This window comes from Phoca vitulina, unplaced genomic scaffold (genome assembly GCF_004348235.1).
Source record: "Phoca vitulina isolate PV1807 unplaced genomic scaffold, GSC_HSeal_1.0 scaffold45, whole genome shotgun sequence".
Taxonomy (NCBI): domain Eukaryota; kingdom Metazoa; phylum Chordata; class Mammalia; order Carnivora; family Phocidae; genus Phoca; species Phoca vitulina.
Window position 1 is genome coordinate 10,921,819 of NW_022589748.1, and position 17,604 is coordinate 10,939,422.

A 17,604-nucleotide genomic window follows, 5' to 3' on the forward strand; every position below is an offset into this window, starting at 1 on the left:
CTCCGCGGAGCCTTTGTTTTCTTATCTGTAACATGGGAACAGTAGTATCTACCTCATGGGGAGATTCTGACGTCTGGCTCTGAGAGAAATGAGCTGGACAAGAGGCGGGAATGGAGGCCAGGGGCCTCTAGGTCCCACAGTCCCTGACCGTCAAATACCCCCCCCTCCTGGCTCACAGCCTGCGGGGACAGACAGCTTTGCCGTCCACCCCTGGGTCCCCTCAGCAGGCCAGGGACTAATTCCCTTGATCGTCGCCCCACCCGCCCACCTGGTTATACAGATGATACGCAGGGTGAGGGACCGGCCTCAGGTGCCTGTATACGCAGCCTGAGTCTTGTTCCCTCGGTGGCCCCCGCACCGAACACAGAGCGGGGCACCCAGCGGGCGCTCAGGGAATTTGTGTTGACTGAATGAGTGAGTGCAAGGCTAGCATATGACCTTTAACTTTAACATCCATCATCTCATCACCCTGGGATGAGAACAGCAGCTGCTTAACCCTGATGGATGTTTCCCCAACTCATCAGATCCTAAGACTCCGTGGACGGTTTTTGGTTTCAAATAGATGCCCTAATTCCTCCCTTGAAAATTATGATTCAGGAGGGTCTGAGCACAGAGAGGGAAAGTGTATTTATTTATAACACACACGGTTTCCCAAGCTCGAAGGAGTTTGGGAAACTCAGAGCTAGAGCTCTGCATGGATCAGGCGTTGTGCAAATGCTTCGGATTGGTTCACATTCAGCACACCCTGTGTTACCCTGTGTGGTTGCAGCTATTCTTTCCCGCATTTTACAGGTGAGAAAACGGAGCATCAGGGTGATTTAGGAACCCAATCCAAGTGAACTCCAAAAAAGTGTGCACTTAACCACCGCCCGGTACTGTCATGCAGCTTCAATTTACTGCTCAGATAAAATGAAGAACCTGCTAAGGCTTCTGTCCTCCTGGCCCTCCAGCCCATCAGCTCCGCTTAGGAAGGGCTGGTGCCACAACTAAAGGTTTTCTTTGGCTTTATCCTGTACCTCAGTCACTCATTCCTGGGAATTTCTTCTAAGACACTATTGGCCATTATCAAAATGTAAGATTTTTGGGGTGTGGTACTTGAATGCTTTTTGTTTTAGTGGTGCTATATTTATTTGAATGTGTATTAGTTTGAAAAAAAAACTGGGGTGGCAAATACTGAGATGAAAAAATGAGTCAATTGAAAAAACAGCATGTGGTAGGTGATATTATGGGTAGTATAAACATATGGCAGATTTGGGGGCAGGTGGTACATGAACGACTGAAATTTGAGAAACACAGCACTCGGAAAAGAGTCCAGAGGGAGAGGATTTTTTGTAGAGCTGTTGACTGTAGCATCCTGTGTAATAGTTGGAAGTCTTGATTTACAGACAGCAGAATTTACATTGGCTGGTTTACACAGAAGAAGGATTTGTTTAAGGGTTTGAGTCAGCTTACAGAACTGTGGGACGGGCTGGAGAAACAGCTCCCAAGCCTTAGAACTGATCTGACGTGGGAAGAAGAGCGCTGCTCCCGCCACCGCCACCGCCACCAAACATTAACGGCCAGGACTTAGACTCGTCCGCGACACCTCCTGCTCATGGCACCAAAGCCACTTCTGCCTCAAGAAAGTGGCCTTGCCTCCCTCCCAACCCTCCTGCCCCCAAAGTCAGCCAAATCCAAAGCCTCCCTTGAACGCGTCTGATTGGAGAAGCCTAGATCGTCCTGTGTCCGTGTCTTGTACAGAGGAGCCTGGGACAAGCCGCCTAACTTGGATGTTGGAGAGCAGGAGTGCTGGCGGGACTCTCCCCAGATGCCCAGCCATGCCTGGGACCCCCAGCACAGGGAACACACGTCCAGCAGGTGGCTCTGGGGCTGTCAGTTTGGCATGGCCACTAGATGAGGTAGTAATAGAGTGGGCTCAGAGTTGCGGAGACCAGGGGAGCCAACCACGTGGGCAAATGCTTGTGAGCAGTGCCAGATGAAGAAGGAAGGCTGGCTGCTGTAGAAACATAGCAGGTGGGGGTTGGTGGGACAGGCGGGCGGACGACAAAAGGAAGTGGAGAACAATCAGGGCTTTAGGAGGCTGTGAATTTGCTTGGAGAAAGATTTTTCTCTTTCAGACATGTATTTTGAGTGATTAGAGTTAAAGACACGTTCTTTGTGCAGAATCTTGAACTCTTTAAAAAGATGCTCTTGAAATCAAATGGCCTTTTGGGTCCCCCCAGCGGTCTGTGCCTTTGAGCTCCTGCTTAACAGCCATTTTTCCATCTTCCTACAGACGGGGCCCTGATTTTGTTCACGGTGGTCCTTTCCCCAGTTCCGGGAATAAATCCTGACAGGCCACGTCTACTTCGGATGGTCCTATTCTCCTTGCCAGGGCTTTGTTTAGGGTTGGGTGTGTGACTTCTTTGGGGCCCGTGATTGGTAAGAGGAGATCTACTTTGGGGGGCTTCCAGGAAAGGGTCCCTCACCCTCAAGGAGACATGAAAGGGATGGACTGCCTTCTGACTCTGGGTGTTCTTGGGTCTGGATGCAAAGCCTGGAACTACTCTGCCCATCTTATTTCCGGTCAGTGATGAAGCCAAAATCCAGAAGAGGGCAAAACAGAGGATTTTAGAAGACTGGACTCCTTGTGGTGTGATGACGAGTGTCCTTACTATTTAAGCCAGACTATGTCACAGTTGCCTGTTTGCATTCAGATACCTCCTAACAGATAACCTGTCTTACAGCACTTGATACCCTGGGACATATTTCTTGGTTTCATTTGTCTGAGACCGAGTGGCCTGAGGAGGGCCAGGACTGGACTTCCTTTATGTCTGTATCCTCTGCCTGGCCACTGTAGGGCTCCGCATGATTGCACCTGACCTATTAATGAGCCTTCCAAACTGAAGGGTGCCATCAAGTGGTGCGACAGACCTAACATGTCCAAAACAGGACCCTTCATTCTCTCCCAGGCTCTGCTTCCACCTCTGAATAAACAATGCCACCTTTCTCCCTTCCCCTCAACCCCAATTACCCAGTCCTGCTGGTTCTCTCTCCGAAATATATCTCGGATGTGACCATTTGTCTGTCTACACTGCTGACCCTGTGGTTCAATCTGGGATCATCTGTCACCTAGGTTAGCTCACAGCCTCTACAATGGGTCTCCGAGCTCCTGTTCTTCTCGATACCTGGCAAATCCATCCCCACACAGTAGTTACGTCAGCCTTTAAAATGTGGATCAGAAGGGGCACTTGGCTGGCTCAGTTGGTAGAGCATGCGACTTTTTTTTTTTTTTTAAGATTTTTATTTATTTGAGAGAGAGAGCATGAGCTAGGGATTGGGGGGAGGAAGGGGCAGAAGGAGAGGGAGAAGCAGGCTCCTCGCTCGATCCCAGGACTCTGGGATCATGACCTGAGCCAAAGGCAAATGCTTAACCAGCTGAGCCACCCAGACACCCTGAGCATGCGACTCTTGATCTTAGGGTTGTGAAATCGAGGCCCACGTTGGGTGTAGAGATTAATTAATTAAATAAAATAAAGATTCCCTTTCAAATTTTAATTAATTAAGCGTGGATCAGAAATTACCCCCCCCATGACTCCTTACTACACTTAGAATAAAACCCCAACTCCTTCTTTAAATGGGCAAACTGTATGGCAGATGAATTATATCTCAATAAAACTGTTATATAAAAATCCAAACTCCTCCCTGTGGCCCACCTGTTTGACCCGAACTAGGATGATTTTCCTCTCACTCGCTCCCAGCCACACTGGCCATTCTGTTCTGTGAATATCCCACAATTGTTTCTACCTCGGGCTCTTTGCAGATCTTCTTCCTTCTCCCTGGAGTGTCCTTCCAGCTCCACCTCAGATGTCACCTATCTAAAGTAGCCCCCCCCCAGGCCCACCCTCTTCTCAATGGTCCATTTTGGTTTTCTTCATAGCACCTAAATGTCTAAAATTATCTTATTAGTTCACTTGTTGGTTGGTTTGTGGGATTGTTGCTGTTCCCTGTCTTACCAGGTCATGACAGTAAGAGCTTTTTTTTTTTTAACTCTATGAACAGTGCCCAACTAACAGTCAGGTGAAGAAGTATTTGTTGAAGGAATTATGTGTTGAATTATTTCAGTTGAGCATGTGTGTTGGGCTTATTAAGTGTCCTGATGTTTTTGATGAAAAGCAAATTTTGTATTCACATTCACGTTAAAAATAAAGGTGAACCACTGTAACTTTTGAAGTCTCTGCTTTATTATCCATAAAGTGGGGATGGAGTGAGGAAGTTCAACTTTATGATCTCTAAGATTTCTTGCAGCTCTAACCTCTAAAGGGAGGATGGGGTCTGGTGTCACTGAAATGAGTACTAGGCTGGTCAGCAACTTAGTGGCAAATGGGGCACTAGGGCCCAGAGCTTTGTCCTCAGTGCCCCTCAGCAGACTTATTGGAAGCTCAGGGCATTCTTCAGTCTTCCCCACCAGCCAGCCTTGGCCGTGCCTCCTTAGAAATCTCACTGGCTATTGTCCTTGGTACTAACCCCACTGAACTGCCCTGGCCAGGTCAGCGTCAGCCCCTCCTGGACCACAGCACCCGTCTCCTCTCTGCTTCTGGTTCCCACCCGCCCCCATACCGGCCCTGGATTTCCTTCCAAACACAGAAATCTGATCACCCCCTGTCGCTCAGATGTGACTGAAGACATTCCAATTGGAAACACTTCGTGAATGTCACACAAAAGCTACTGAGTAGAAGGCACTTTAGAGGTGGTGTAGGTGGGCCGACCATCCATGGCTTCCTAGAGGAGGCCGCACTTCGAAGCCTGAAACCAGAGGGAGGAAGACTGGCAGAAGTGGGGGGAACGGGTATATGGAGGTTCAGAGGCAGAGCCTAAGTGAAGCTGGAGTATTTTAGGCTGTCAAAATGTCCTGGGTGAGCAGAGTATGATTTGGAGGGGGCAGGAGGTCCTGACCAAAGCACCAAAGCTGAATTTGACATCCCACAATAGATGACAAAATAGGAGAAATCCCCATCTCTTGAGGTGAGGTAGGGTCACCCTCCAGAAGAAGCCCACAAGCAACCACTTCCCCTTCTGTCAGAGACCCTGGTTATCCTCTGAAGAGCCACCTCTGCTGTGCTCAGCCCATCCCAATCTCAGATGATGGGCGTCTGATCCAGTGTTTACCAGTGGGCATAATCTATCCCTTGTGATCACAAATGTTGGTTCAGGGTTAGTATTCTAAGTGCCCAGAGTTAATTCAGACTCCACAAATTAAGGGCTCGGTCCTCCCCAGACTGCCCCCATTTCAGATGTGAGCTGCAAGTGGAGTCCCCCAGTCATCTTCACTTCTGACCAACTTGCTACAGATCTGGAGTTTCCCACGACCCCCCTCCCCCTCAGGTGTGATAATTTGCTAGAACAACTCACAGAATGCAGGAAAACACTATACTTAAGATTACAGTTTTAGAGTAGAGAATACGAGCCAGGAACAGCCAAATGAAGAAAGACATAGAGTGGGGTCTGAGAGACCTGGTTTCATTTCTTAGGCACGATTGATTAAATCATTGCCATGTGACTGAACTCAATCTCTAGGTCCCCTTCCCCTCCCTGGAGGTCCAGCTGCCTCAAAACCCCAACCCTATGGGACACCTGACTGGCTCAGTCAGAAGAACAGGTGACTTTTGATCTCGGGTTGTGAGTTCAAGCCCCACAATAGGTGTAGAGATTACTTATATAAATAAATAAATACATACATACATACATAAATCTATCTTTTAAAAAATGCCAACCCTCTAATCACCAGGATAGTCTTTCTGGTGACCAGCCCTTATCCTGAAGCTATCTAGGAGCTTGCCATTAGTTACCTCATTAGCTAAAACTCGGGTGTGATCTAAGGCACACTTCTGTTACTTGGTAAATTCCAAGTACTTTTAAAGTTATGTGCCAGGAAGCTGGGACAAAAACCACATTCTTCATTATACCTGGTGATCCAGGCGGAGCTGATGAGACTCAATCCTGTTGCGTTTGCTGGAGCCATTGAGAAAGCTATGATCTTTCTCCACTGCGAATGTTAAGCTAGTAGGATGTATGCTTGGAGCTGCTGGTTGCCATTTTGCTACCTACGAGGGGACAATCTGCCTAAGATTAAGACAGTCCAGAGGAAAGCAGAGCTAAGAGACTGAGACCAAGTTCAAATGGACATTATTTGAGCCTCGGGCTTCAGCCACACCTGAAGTCATTCTACCTCTGATTTTTCAATTCTGTGAGCCTCTTTTCATGTTTAAGCTACCTTAAATTGGGAGTGGATGGGGGGGTTCCATTACTGGTAGCTAAAAGCATCCTATCACATACTCTGTTCCTGAGGAACACGTGTTTCTCCCTTTTACATTAATACCTTGGCTTAATGTGGGCCCTGGATCCTACCATTCCCACCTTCCCCAAACCTCACTCCTCCAATTACTATCCTCTCTACTGGCTCCTTTCCCTTTAGACTTTCCATATGATCAGGTCTCCCTCAGGACAGCTCTCCATACTCCTCCTCCCGTTTCTTCATCTTCCATTCATTCCTCAGTCCACTACCATTTGGCTTCTGCTTCTACCCCTTCCTTAAAATTACTCTCACCAAAGTCCGTAAACAGTATTAGCTGATGAGGGATAGAAGCAGAAAAATATTCACCTTTAGCCCGGAAAGCTGACCTAAAGCCTGCATACCTTCGATAAGGATCAAATACGTGCTGGCTGCTACATTCTAAAGAGTCTCATGACTGTCTGTACGTGTCACCGATAGTTAATATCCAACTGAATGATAAGCACCAGAGAAATCTTGCGAAAGTAGTTTTACGAGTAGAAACTCGAAGAAAACATGTATGATCTAATATTCCCTGCACATCTCCTCCCCCTTTGAACACTAAGCATATAACCACCAGCTTCATACAGCAAAGGTGCCACTCTTTCTGCCCACGTGTCTTGTCCCCATGCTACAATAAAAACACTTTTGCACAAAAACATCTCAAGAATTCTTTTTTGAATGTCCACTCGCGGCCCCATATCATTAGTCATTGATGTTTTCTGCAGGAGACAATGGCAGTGCCCCGGATCCCTTTTTAATCATTTGCCTGTGATGTGTCTGACCAAGTGCCCCCACACATGCACACATTCTCTACTCCTACCCCCACCCCCGGTCTTTGTTGTGTGGTTCCTCTTCCAACAGTTAGAACGTCCAGATTTTTCTTCTGTTTTGGAGGAATGCCCTCAGGCTACTGGAGGCTTTGCCTTGATGAACCGACGTCTCCGAGAGTGTCGCTTGGTCAACAGCTGAGGCATGTAGGTATATGAGAGGCCCCATTCCCTTGTTTCTGGACAGATCTGACACATAACTTTCATCCAGAGCTCCCCTGCAGGATCAAGTTGAACTACTCTGCCTGAGAGCACACGTTTGTTTGGTTTCCTTTCCTTCCCTCTCCTGCTTCTCTCACTCTCTTAGTAGCACTGTCTGACGAAATCACTTGCACACAAATCCTCATCTCAAGGTCTGCTTCTGAGAAACCTGACCCAAGACACCATCTCAGCACTTTCTACTCCGCTTTTGCTGCCTACCTGATAAATGTGGCTTGTTTTCCAGAATTAGGTCCTGGGCCCTATTCTCTCTACAGATATTGCTTGGACAAGCTCACTCATGTCCATGGCTTCAACCACGACTCACTCTGATCATCCCCAAACTCCTTTATGCAGCTGGACTGCAGCTCCCTGTCTGCTGGACAGCTCCACCTAGCTGTCCGCAGACCACCCCCACCCTGCGCTAATGCTGTAGTCACTAGCCATGTGGCTATTTTAATTAATTAAAATTTAAATTCCGTTCCCTAGTCCCACCAGCCACATTTCAAGTGCTCAAGAGCTACATATGGCTAGTGGCTACCGCACTGGATAGTGTCGACATAGAACATCTGTCATGGCAGAAAGTTTTATTGGACAGCTTAGACACATTTCCAAACCCAACTTATCATCACCAGACCCTTGCCTTTCTATATTCCTCAACTGTGTCTCTCTCCTAGAAACGGTGGGCAGAAACTACAGAAACTAGAAACTACACAGAAAGGGTGCATAAGGGCTTCAGGGGGGAGGGAGGGGACCACAGGACGAGTCTTTTCCATTGATATCTTCCTCTGAACTGGGAAGATGGATGGGCAAAGATGGTGATGAAGACCTTAACAAAGGCCATCTCTGAGGTGATCTTAGATTGGTTAGAATGGGAGGAGAGCTGGGGGACGAGGGCCGGCTAGGCCAGAACTCGCCCTCCACAATGAAGTTTTCCAACTCCACCCAGCCTCAGCCTTGAATAAACGTTCTTGTGTGAATTAGGGCCTTTATCCATGTCCAGTCTCTTGTGTTCCAGGATGAGTATCTGATCGAAGCCAATCAGCTGCGGAGCGGGGAGGGGGGGGGGGCAGGTCTGGAAATTTTATTGCAAATCTCAGAAATGCAGGTTCCTTCTACTTGAGTTGTGAAGCTATTGGGACTTCAGTTTGGAGCCATGTAAAGCCATTTTGCCACTGAGGTAGGCCTACCTGCGAGTGAAGCCAAATGCATGGGGAAAGCAGAGGCTAGAGAAGGTGAACCACAGGTTCCTCATAGCTTTTGGCTTTTTTTTTCCCAGCTGTTCCTGAAGAAGCTCAATCCGTTTTTTTCAATTGCTTCAGCCAAGATTCCCCTACTCCTTAGGCCAGTTGGAGCTGGGTCAGTGACAGACCTTACTCTTGCATCTCTTGGCTTCTTCTCGTTGGTTTGGAATTGTCCCTGCTCATGATTTCAACGACTCTCTACACCTTAACGATTCCCAATGTCTGTATCTGGCCTTGATGTGTTTACTGAGCTCCAGACCGTATGTCCACCTGCCCCCTGACGTCCCACAGGCACGCCCAAAGTGATCTCCTTATTTCTGCCCTCTATCTTTATTTCCCGTCTCAGATGGAACCTACTAGACCTCCAGTCCCTTTGCTCAGCGAAGCCAAGGTCGTAAGTTCAGGCTCCGCCTCTTCGCGGGGCCTCAACCAAGGTCACCCGCGTCTTCCCTCGCGGGGCTCGTTGGGGGCGGTGTCCGCGAACCCCTCAGCCGCAGGGCCAGGCGCTCTAGGCGGCGGCGGGCCCTGCAAAGAGCCGCCTCATCTCGCTGGTTTCCGGTAGCCGGTGGCTACTCTAGCCTACAACAGGGCCTCGGGACTCTATCCCCTAAGCTGGCTTCTCTACGGCTGACACCTCTCCTTTGTGCCGAGTTTCCTCCGGGAGGGCACCTGCTGCGAACCCCTTCCCACGGTGGCTTTTGCGGTCCCTTTTAGGTGCAACCGGAGAAGCCCCTGACCCTCCAGAGAATCCCCTCCTCTCAGGCCTCGAAGGGTTTGCGCGGAATAGGAGGATGGCGGAAGTGAGTGTTTAGGTGCCCTTCCCTCTCGCCGCTCTTCTCTATGGTCGCTTCCTTCGGTGACGGGAAAAGGGGTCCCCGCGCCTGCGCAGAGGCGGCCTGGGAGCTAGTCGCGGAGTGCGGGGGGAGGGGCAGGGAGCGGGAGCTGCCGCCGCCGCCGGAGCAAACCGCGGGGACCGAGATGCAGGTGGGACCGGAACCGGAACCCCCCTCTTCAAGTACCTCTTCCCTCTCCGCGACCCGGCCCCGGCGCCTGAGAGGAGCCCTGGGTGGGGGCGGGCGTAGGGGGGGCCAGAGGCGGGAGGGGTGCTCGGCTCCGCAGAGTGCAGCGGACGGGGCTGGTCCCGAGGCGGCTGCGGCTCCGGGGAATGGGTGGGTCGAGGGTATCCAGGGAGTAGGAGCGGGTCGGAGTGCACTGACCACCGGGCCCAGAGGGTCCGAGCCGGGAGCGGAGCCTGCACCCTCCACCACCCGCCCTTCGGGAAATTTGAGAACTGAGCCAAGAGGCAGGTGCACCGGGAAAATGTGTCTGAGTTCTGCTTGGCAGAAGAGAAACTGAGTCACCAGCTCAGGAGCCGCAGGGTCAGCGGGCCTGAAGGGGGCTGGGTCTGCCTGTGGTGCAGAGGGTTGGGTGGGCCTGTGTGAGCTGAGGTGGCCTCTGCCTGGAGATTGGTCTCCCTGCTGTGTCTGCACTTCTTGGCTCGGTTCCCCTGTGCTCCATGACTCTTGCATCTCTTGGCTTCTTCTCGTTGGTTTGGAATTGTCCCTGCGGTTGGAGCCATCTGAATGTGTAGGGTCTAGGCCAAGGAGGAAGGGGAGGGGTCGCTGATTGTCGGTCTGAGCAGGAGTCTGAGGTTTGGGGAGACTTTCCTGAGCTTCCCACCCCCCCCCCCAGTCCTGGTGCCAGTCATCTTCCAGTATAATATGGGGGAGGAACATTAACAAAGAGCCATGGGTTATAAATGCCATGCCCAGCTCTGCCACTTGCTAGTTGTAAGATCTTGGGAGGCCTCTTCTTTTTTCATTTCTCTTTTAGAAGAATTGGAACCCATAAAGATAGTCATGATAGCGGTGGTTTATTGTGTGCTTACTTTGTGTCGAGCCCTGACATGTTCCATTTAATTCTCCCAACGATTCTATGGGTTAGGGATCATTAGCTCTGCTTTATAGCTATAAATCTGCACTTCAGAGAGGACATACAGTCTGTTCCAGATCACCCAGCTAATAGGTGGCAGAGCTGGGATTTCATCCCAAGTCCGACTCCAGATCCCATAGCCTTAACCACCAGGCTAACCAGCCTTTAGGGCACACTCCCCAGTGAAAGAAGAGGAAGTGAAAAAGCCTAGGGCCCCAGCTCCCTGTTATGTTTTATTTACTTTGTGGCCAACAGAGACTTGCTCTGACCCAACCCACAGTCTTTCCTTGCCTGGTGCTGCTGCCTCTGGGCCCCAGGCTGAAGGGGCACCAAAGAAGCGGGCTGTGACCATTCCGAGCCTCGGTCACACCGTGCTGGGGTGCCGGGGTGCTGGGCGCTGGGGTCCGCCTTCAGGACAAGTGCGGTTTCAATCCGTCATCCATCCGTCCTCCTTCCTGAGCAGCCTCCCTCCTCAGAGCTGGACCTCAGGAGCCCTGAGGCAGGGTCTGTAAGTGATACAGACCTAGCTCCCCTGAGAGCTGGGGCAGTGAGGGGCCGTGCCTGAGGCCGGGGCAGCCGGTCCCTGGGGACGAGCACTGTGCAGTGGGCAAAGCCGTAGGCTTGGAGTTCTGAAACTTTTCTGAGCTTTGGTTTCCTCATCTGTTGTCAAGGTTATTAAAGCCTGTTGCAGGGAAAGGTAAGAACAGCACATGGGAAGCATGTGATAAATCTTGAAGGACCTGTTTTAGAGAAGGGAGGTGGCATGAGTGATAAAGATTCCTTTTTAGAGGAAGGTGCTCCACGGCCATCTGTCACTCCTGGAACCCGAGCCAGGGGGAGTGGGGTGGGGAAGGCAGCAGGGAAGGTGTGGGGCTGGACCCCGGGGAGCCAGCCAGTGTGAGGATCTGGGAAAGGGAAGGGGGGGGCGGTGTGGTGTTCCCCATGGCTCTCCAAGGAGTCCTGGCCAGAGTGGGGAGTCCGGCTGGGGGCGGGGCTCGGCCCCCAGTCCCCCCTCAGCGGTGACTCGGTGTATGTGCCTCTCTTCCTTCTGCAGCTGCTGCCGCTCACCCCGTGTCTTCTGGCCGCTTCCCTCTTTGCTGCCCCTCCCCACAGGCTCCCCCTCTCCGCCTCCTGGGGACCGTCATGAATGGTGCCCCTTCCCCGGAGGATGGGGCCTCCCCCTCTCCTCCGCCTTTGCCACCACCCCCTCCTCCTAGTTGGCGGGAGTTCTGCGAGTCCCATGCCCGGGCTGCTGCCCTGGATTTTGCCCGCCGTTTTCGCCTCTACCTGGCCTCCCACCCCCAGTACGCAGGGCCCGGGGCTGAGGCTGCCTTCTCCCGCCGTTTTGCCGAACTCTTCCTGCAGCACTTTGAAGCTGAGGTGGCCCGGGCCTCCGGCTCCCTCTCGCCACCCATCCTGGCACCCCTGAGTCCTGCTGCGGAGATCCCGCCACATGACCTGTCCCTTGAGAGCTGCAGGGTGGGCGGGCCCCTGGCTGTGCTGGGCCCTTCTCGATCATCTGAGGACCTGGCCGGCCCCCTCCCTTCCTCAGTCTCTTCCTCTTCTACGACCTCCTCGAAGCCGAAGCTAAAGAAACGCTTCTCCCTCCGCTCAGTGGGTCGCTCCGTCCGCGGTTCAGTCCGTGGCATCCTGCAGTGGCGGGGGACGGTTGACCCTCCCTCCCCGGCCGGGCCCCTTGAGACCTCATCAGGCCCCCCGGTCCTGGGTGGAAACAGCAACTCCAACTCCTCTGGCGGGGCCGGGACCATTGGCAGGGGACTGGTTAGTGATGGAACATCCCCTGGGGACCGATGGACTCACCGATTTGAGAGGCTGAGACTCAGTCGGGGAGGGGGGGGCCTTGAAGGATGGAGCAGGGATGGTGCAGAGGGAAGAGCTGCTGAGTTTCATGGGGGCTGAAGAGGCAGCCCCTGACCCAGCTGGAGTGGGCCGGGGAGGAGGAGGGGCAGCTGGGCCTACCTCGGGGGGAGGAGGGCAGCCTCAGTGGCAGAAGTGTCGCTTACTGCTCCGAAGCGAAGGAGAAGGAGGAGGAGGAAGTCGTCTGGAGTTCTTTGTACCGCCCAAGGTGAGGCCCCGAGGAGGGTGGGTGACTGGGAGCGGGCGACTGAGCCACCAGAGTGGAACAGCCCACGTGCTTAGCTTTGCTCGCTTGGGTTTGGTTCGGTTTAGTTTTGTTTTATTGCTCACTTTGGTTTTTAAAGCTAGCTCTTGACTCCGGGGTAGTAGCTGTGGGCAGGACTGGAAAAGTAGTGCTAGGACCCTTTGTCTAACTCCCTTAGGACAGAGAAGGAAAGAGGACGGATCTCTGGAGGGAAGTGAGAGGTGGTCCCCGCACACCAACAGTTTGGATCTTGTTCTCTTTCCCCGCCCAGGCATCTCGGCCTCGACTCAGCATTCCCTGCTCTACCATCACGGACGTGCGGACGACCACAGCCCTGGAGATGCCCGACCGGGAGAACACGTTTGTGGTTAAGGTAGGAGCTCTGGGCTCCTGCCCTTGTGGAGCGCTCGTACTGGGGAGCAAGCTTGCGTAGCAGGTTGAAGCCAGGGGCTTCGTGGAAAGAGGTGCCTGTGTGTCCAGGGCCTGGAGAGCGTGTCCCTGGGGCTGTAGCTTCCCCGGGAGGAGGGAAGAGGGGGAGGATGTTCTCGTTCTCCTTAGGGTTGGCTTACGGCCCCTGGACCTGGAAGTGGCCTGTGGGCCTGCTCTTGTCCTCACAGGTGGAAGGCCCCTCGGAGTACATCCTGGAGACAGCCGATGCTCTGCATGTGAAGGCCTGGGTGTCTGAGATCCAGGAGTGCCTGAGCCCGGGGTGAGGAGCCTGCCTGCTGTCACCGAGGGGCCCAGGTGGGGCGGGGGAGCAGCCTGGGGCCTCTCACCCGCTGGGTGTCCTCACAGCACCATGTTCCCTGTCTCTGTCTCCGCAGACCCTGCCCTGCCACCAGTCCCCGCCCCATGACCCTCCCCCTGGCCCCTGGGACCTCATTCCTTACAAGGGAGAACACAGACAGCCTGGAGCTGCCCTGCCTCAATCACTCAGAGAGTCTGCCCAGCCAGGATCTGCTGCTGGGAGCCAGCGAGAGCAACGACCGCCTGTCGCAGGGTAAGGGCGGAACTTCAGAGGGCTGTGGACTTCGGAGCCCCCCACACCAGGCCCGGGCCCTCTCTCCCGACTCGACCGTGCACCCCATTCCTGCCCCTCAGCTGCCCACCCCTTCCCACCGAATGTCTCACTTGTCCCAGGACGTGCCACGCCACAGACGGCCACTCAGAACCATCCCCATCCCGCTTTGCACGAGCCCCACGCCAACTCCCTTCCAGCCTCCTGTGCCTGGCCTTTCCTCCTTTGCCATAAGCCTCGTGCAGACCTCCGCTCTGGCTGGCGAGAACAGCTCTCTTCCCCAAGCTTCTGGAACACTTCGTTCACGTATTTGTTTTGCTTTTACTCTGCGTCTCTGTACGTATGTCGATGCTACCAGATCTTGACTCTCTACTTCTTGGCCGGACGTACACAGGCCCAACCATACACGCCCAGAGACATGCGTCCGCCTGGCCCAGCTCACCTTTCCAGATGCCAGTATCCCCTTTGTCCTGCTCCTCTGTTCTAGTTTAGGTTTCGTGGCGCCAGGCACCCTGGCTGTGCTCACTGAGTAAACGGATGGATTGAAGAATCTTGGAGCTAGGATGGACCTCCCAAGTCCCCTCGTTTCCATTCCCCTCAGGCAGCTAAGACCAGGGAGGGGGAAATGGCTTTTCGGAGGTCACCTGAGAGGCCCTGACAAAGACCGGGGCTGTGCCAGTCTGCTCCCTGCCCCCCTGCTCTCCGGACCCCACACACAGCTATGACATTCCCGTAGGTTCGGGCCTGCCCGAGTACATACCGGACCCTGTGCTAGGCTCTGGGGCAGGATGGGGAAACCCAGAGATGCCTGAGACGTGCTTCCTGTCCTCTCTGCGGGCTCCCAGTCTAGCTGAGTTGACAAGCTATCACTCCCTGGGGAAAGCAGGACTCCGAAGTGGAGAGCCTGTGCTTCGTGTCCTCTGAGCAGCACAAGTGGGAAGTGCCTTGGGAGCTCAGAGGAGGAAGAGAATTGGGGAAGGTGGAATAGACAGGATACCACACAGGGGAGGTGACAGAAAAGAACAGGGCTTGGAGGAAGGAAGCAGATGGCCAGAGCACAGCCGTGAGGTAGGGAGAGCCCTGGAGCTTTGGGAGAATCAGACAGGATGATCAGCCTCACGCAGAGGCTCCGGGAATACAAACTAACGTGAAAGGGTGGTTGGGTTGGGCAAATTAATAGAGGGAGGATCTTTGATGCCTCTGAGAGTTGGGGACTTGGTCCTGTAGGCCAAAAAAGGATGCTCTTTAATGCGAGAATACTTCAGGGATTCTCCCCCGTAACAGTTGCTGTCATTTCAGCTGTTGATTCAGAAAAAATGGGCACGTTTGGATCCCAGGACGTCCTTGCAGTAACGCTGCGGCCCCTTAGCAGTGCCTGGAGCCTCAGGAGTCGTGGGTCCGACCGACGGGCCAGTGCCCGAGGAAGGGGCGGGCACCTCAGCCCGCTGACCGCCGGCACACGCGGGGTAGTTTCTCCAGTTCTCAACTCCATCCTCCTCCCTTTTTTTCCAGGGGCCTATGGGGGCCTTTCAGACCGCCCCTCGGCATCCATCTCCCCCAGTTCCGCTTCCATTGCTGCTTCCCATTTTGACTCAATGGAACTGCTTCCCCCAGAGTTGCCCCCCCGCATCCCCATTGAAGAGGGGCCCCCAGCGGGCACAGTTCATCCACTCGCAGCCCCCTACCCACCCCTGGACACTCCGGAAGCGGCCACAGGTACCAGAGGTGAGAGCGTGCGTCTGCCTCCAGGCCTGGTTGCCCGCCTTCCTGAAACTCTTGTCTCGGGATCCTGAGGGATCAGACGGGGGTGGCAGGTGGGGGGGAGCGACAGGTGGAGGGAAAGCAAGGCTTGTCTTCTCCCAGGATGGGGGAGGCTTCCCTGACAGCCTGGTTTCCCTCCCTCTCTCCTTCCTGAAGGATCATTCCTGTTCCAGGGGGAGTCAGAGGGAGGCGAAGGGGAGCAGCCCCTCTCAGGGTACCCTTGGTTCCACGGGATGCTCTCTCGACTCAAGGCCGCGCAGCTAGTGCTGGCCGGAGGCGCCGGCTCCCACGGTGTCTTCCTGGTTCGGCAGAGTGAGACGAGGCGGGGCGAATACGTGCTCACTTTCAACTTCCAGGGCAAGGCCAAGGTGAGTGAGGAAAAGGCTGTGTTCCCCGCAGGGAGCTTGCAGGGGGGTGGGGGGGGCGGGGGCTTCTGGAGCGGGCAGGGGCATGGGCTCCTGCCTCACCTTGCCCACCCTGCCCTCAGCACCTGCGCCTGTCGCTGAACGAGGAGGGTCAGTGCCGGGTCCAGCACTTGTGGTTCCAGTCCATTTTCGATATGCTCGAGCATTTCCGGGTGCACCCCATCCCACTGGAGTCTGGAGGCTCCAGTGACGTTGTTCTTGTCAGCTATGTCGTGTCCTCCCAGCGACAGCAGGGTGAGCAGAGCAGGTCTGCAGGGGAGGAGGTGCCCGTGCACCCAAGAAGTGAGGAGGTGTGTGTGCCAGAAAGACGGGGCGGGGGGCTGTGAGGAGGAGCAGCTTCGTGAGGGAGAGTAGGGTAGCGAAGGTCCCTGGGTGCGGGGCTTTGGAAGGGGGAGCAGGACACTGAGGACGTAGGGAGGCAGAGGGCTCCGTGCCGGAGCCGGGAGGAAGTGGAAGTCGGGTTGGTGCATTCCCATTCCATCAGACCCCTGTGTTCCATCACCTGTGTGTCTCCTGGATCCATCCTCCTCGGCCTCGTCTTTGCCCCTTGTCGGTCTTGCCTTGGGCCTGTCCTTCTTGGGGATGCTTGGTCTGATCCCCCACCCCCTCCTCCCTTGGTGTCTGATGTCCCTGTCTGATCTCTCCTTTTCCCCACCCCAACGTCCCATCTGTCCCCACGTTACCCCTCCCCCCCCCCCAGGCCGGGAGCAGGCCGGGAGCCATGCAGGGGTGTGCGAGGGAGATCGATGCTACCCCGATGCCTCCTCCACCCTCATGCCCTTCGGAGCGAGTGACTGTGTGTAAGTGTGGTCCCCCTCTCACCGCCGCCCATGATCCATCTTCCATGGCCGGGGGGGTTGCTCAGGAGACGGGGTGTGGGGGAGATAGCACATGGCTCCTGGGGGGACAAGTGCAGGGGAGGGCCCCGCCAGAGCTGGCCTCCCTCCACAGTCTGTCTTCTTACCGTTCCTATCCAGAACCGAACACCTCCCATGACCCATCCCAGCCCCCTGAGCCCCCTTCATGGACAGATCCCCCACATCCTGGGGCAGAAGAGGCGTCGGGGGCGCCAGAAGTGGCGGCAGCAGCAGCCGCAGCAGCCAAAGAGAGGCAAGAGAAAGAGAAAGCGGGCAGTGGAGGGGTCCAGGAAGAGCTGGTCCCCGTGGTTGAGCTGGTCCCCGTGGTTGAATTGGAAGAGGCCGTAGCCCCAGGCGCGGAGGCCCAGGGAGGCGCCGGATCTGGTGGGGCGGCGGGGGCCACTGCGATGGTGCAGCTCCAGCAGTTACCACTAGGGGGCGATGGAGAAGAAGGGGGCCATCCCAGAGCCATCAATAACCAGTACTCCTTCGTGTGAGACACCCTACCCTGCGCTTTCTCCACTCTTCTTGCTCCCCAGCCCTTAGTTGGTGAGATTGGGGCTGGGCAGGGACGGAGAGGAGCGGTAGGAATCCCCTCCCCACGTGCTTCCTGACCCTTGACGGCCAAGGGCATCTATGTTGGTACAAGAAGAGGTTCGAGAGCCCTGTTAACTCCCCAGTTCATACACTACAGGTGCCCCGTCCCCTGGGCAGGGGATTTGGGCTCCATTACCTCCCTGAGGGGCTCTTATGGTCAGCCCCACCCCTGGGGGCCATTTCCACATTAACCACCCCCCAGCCCGGGGAGGGGTGAGGGGGAAGGGCTGTCAGTTATATTAAGGTGGTTGTTGTTGTTGTTTTAAACAAAATGGAGAAGCATAAATAAATAAAAGGGTTTATCTCAGTT

The 17,604-nt window shown here is 54.5% G+C and overlaps 1 protein-coding gene across 1 annotated transcript; it reads left to right on the forward strand.

The window, feature by feature from the left end:
* The first annotated feature begins 9,484 nt into the window (after positions 1 to 9,484).
* On the forward strand, positions 9,485 to 17,604 carry SH2B1 (SH2B adaptor protein 1). Its single transcript, XM_032431093.1, is given in 10 exon segments — positions 9,485 to 9,566; positions 11,569 to 12,365; positions 12,367 to 12,600; positions 12,908 to 13,009; positions 13,254 to 13,345; positions 13,461 to 13,636; positions 15,167 to 15,379; positions 15,572 to 15,783; positions 15,903 to 16,074; positions 16,818 to 17,604. Coding segments are annotated over 9 exon segments (2,286 nt in total). The 5' UTR covers positions 9,485 to 9,566; positions 11,569 to 11,657; the 3' UTR covers positions 17,195 to 17,604.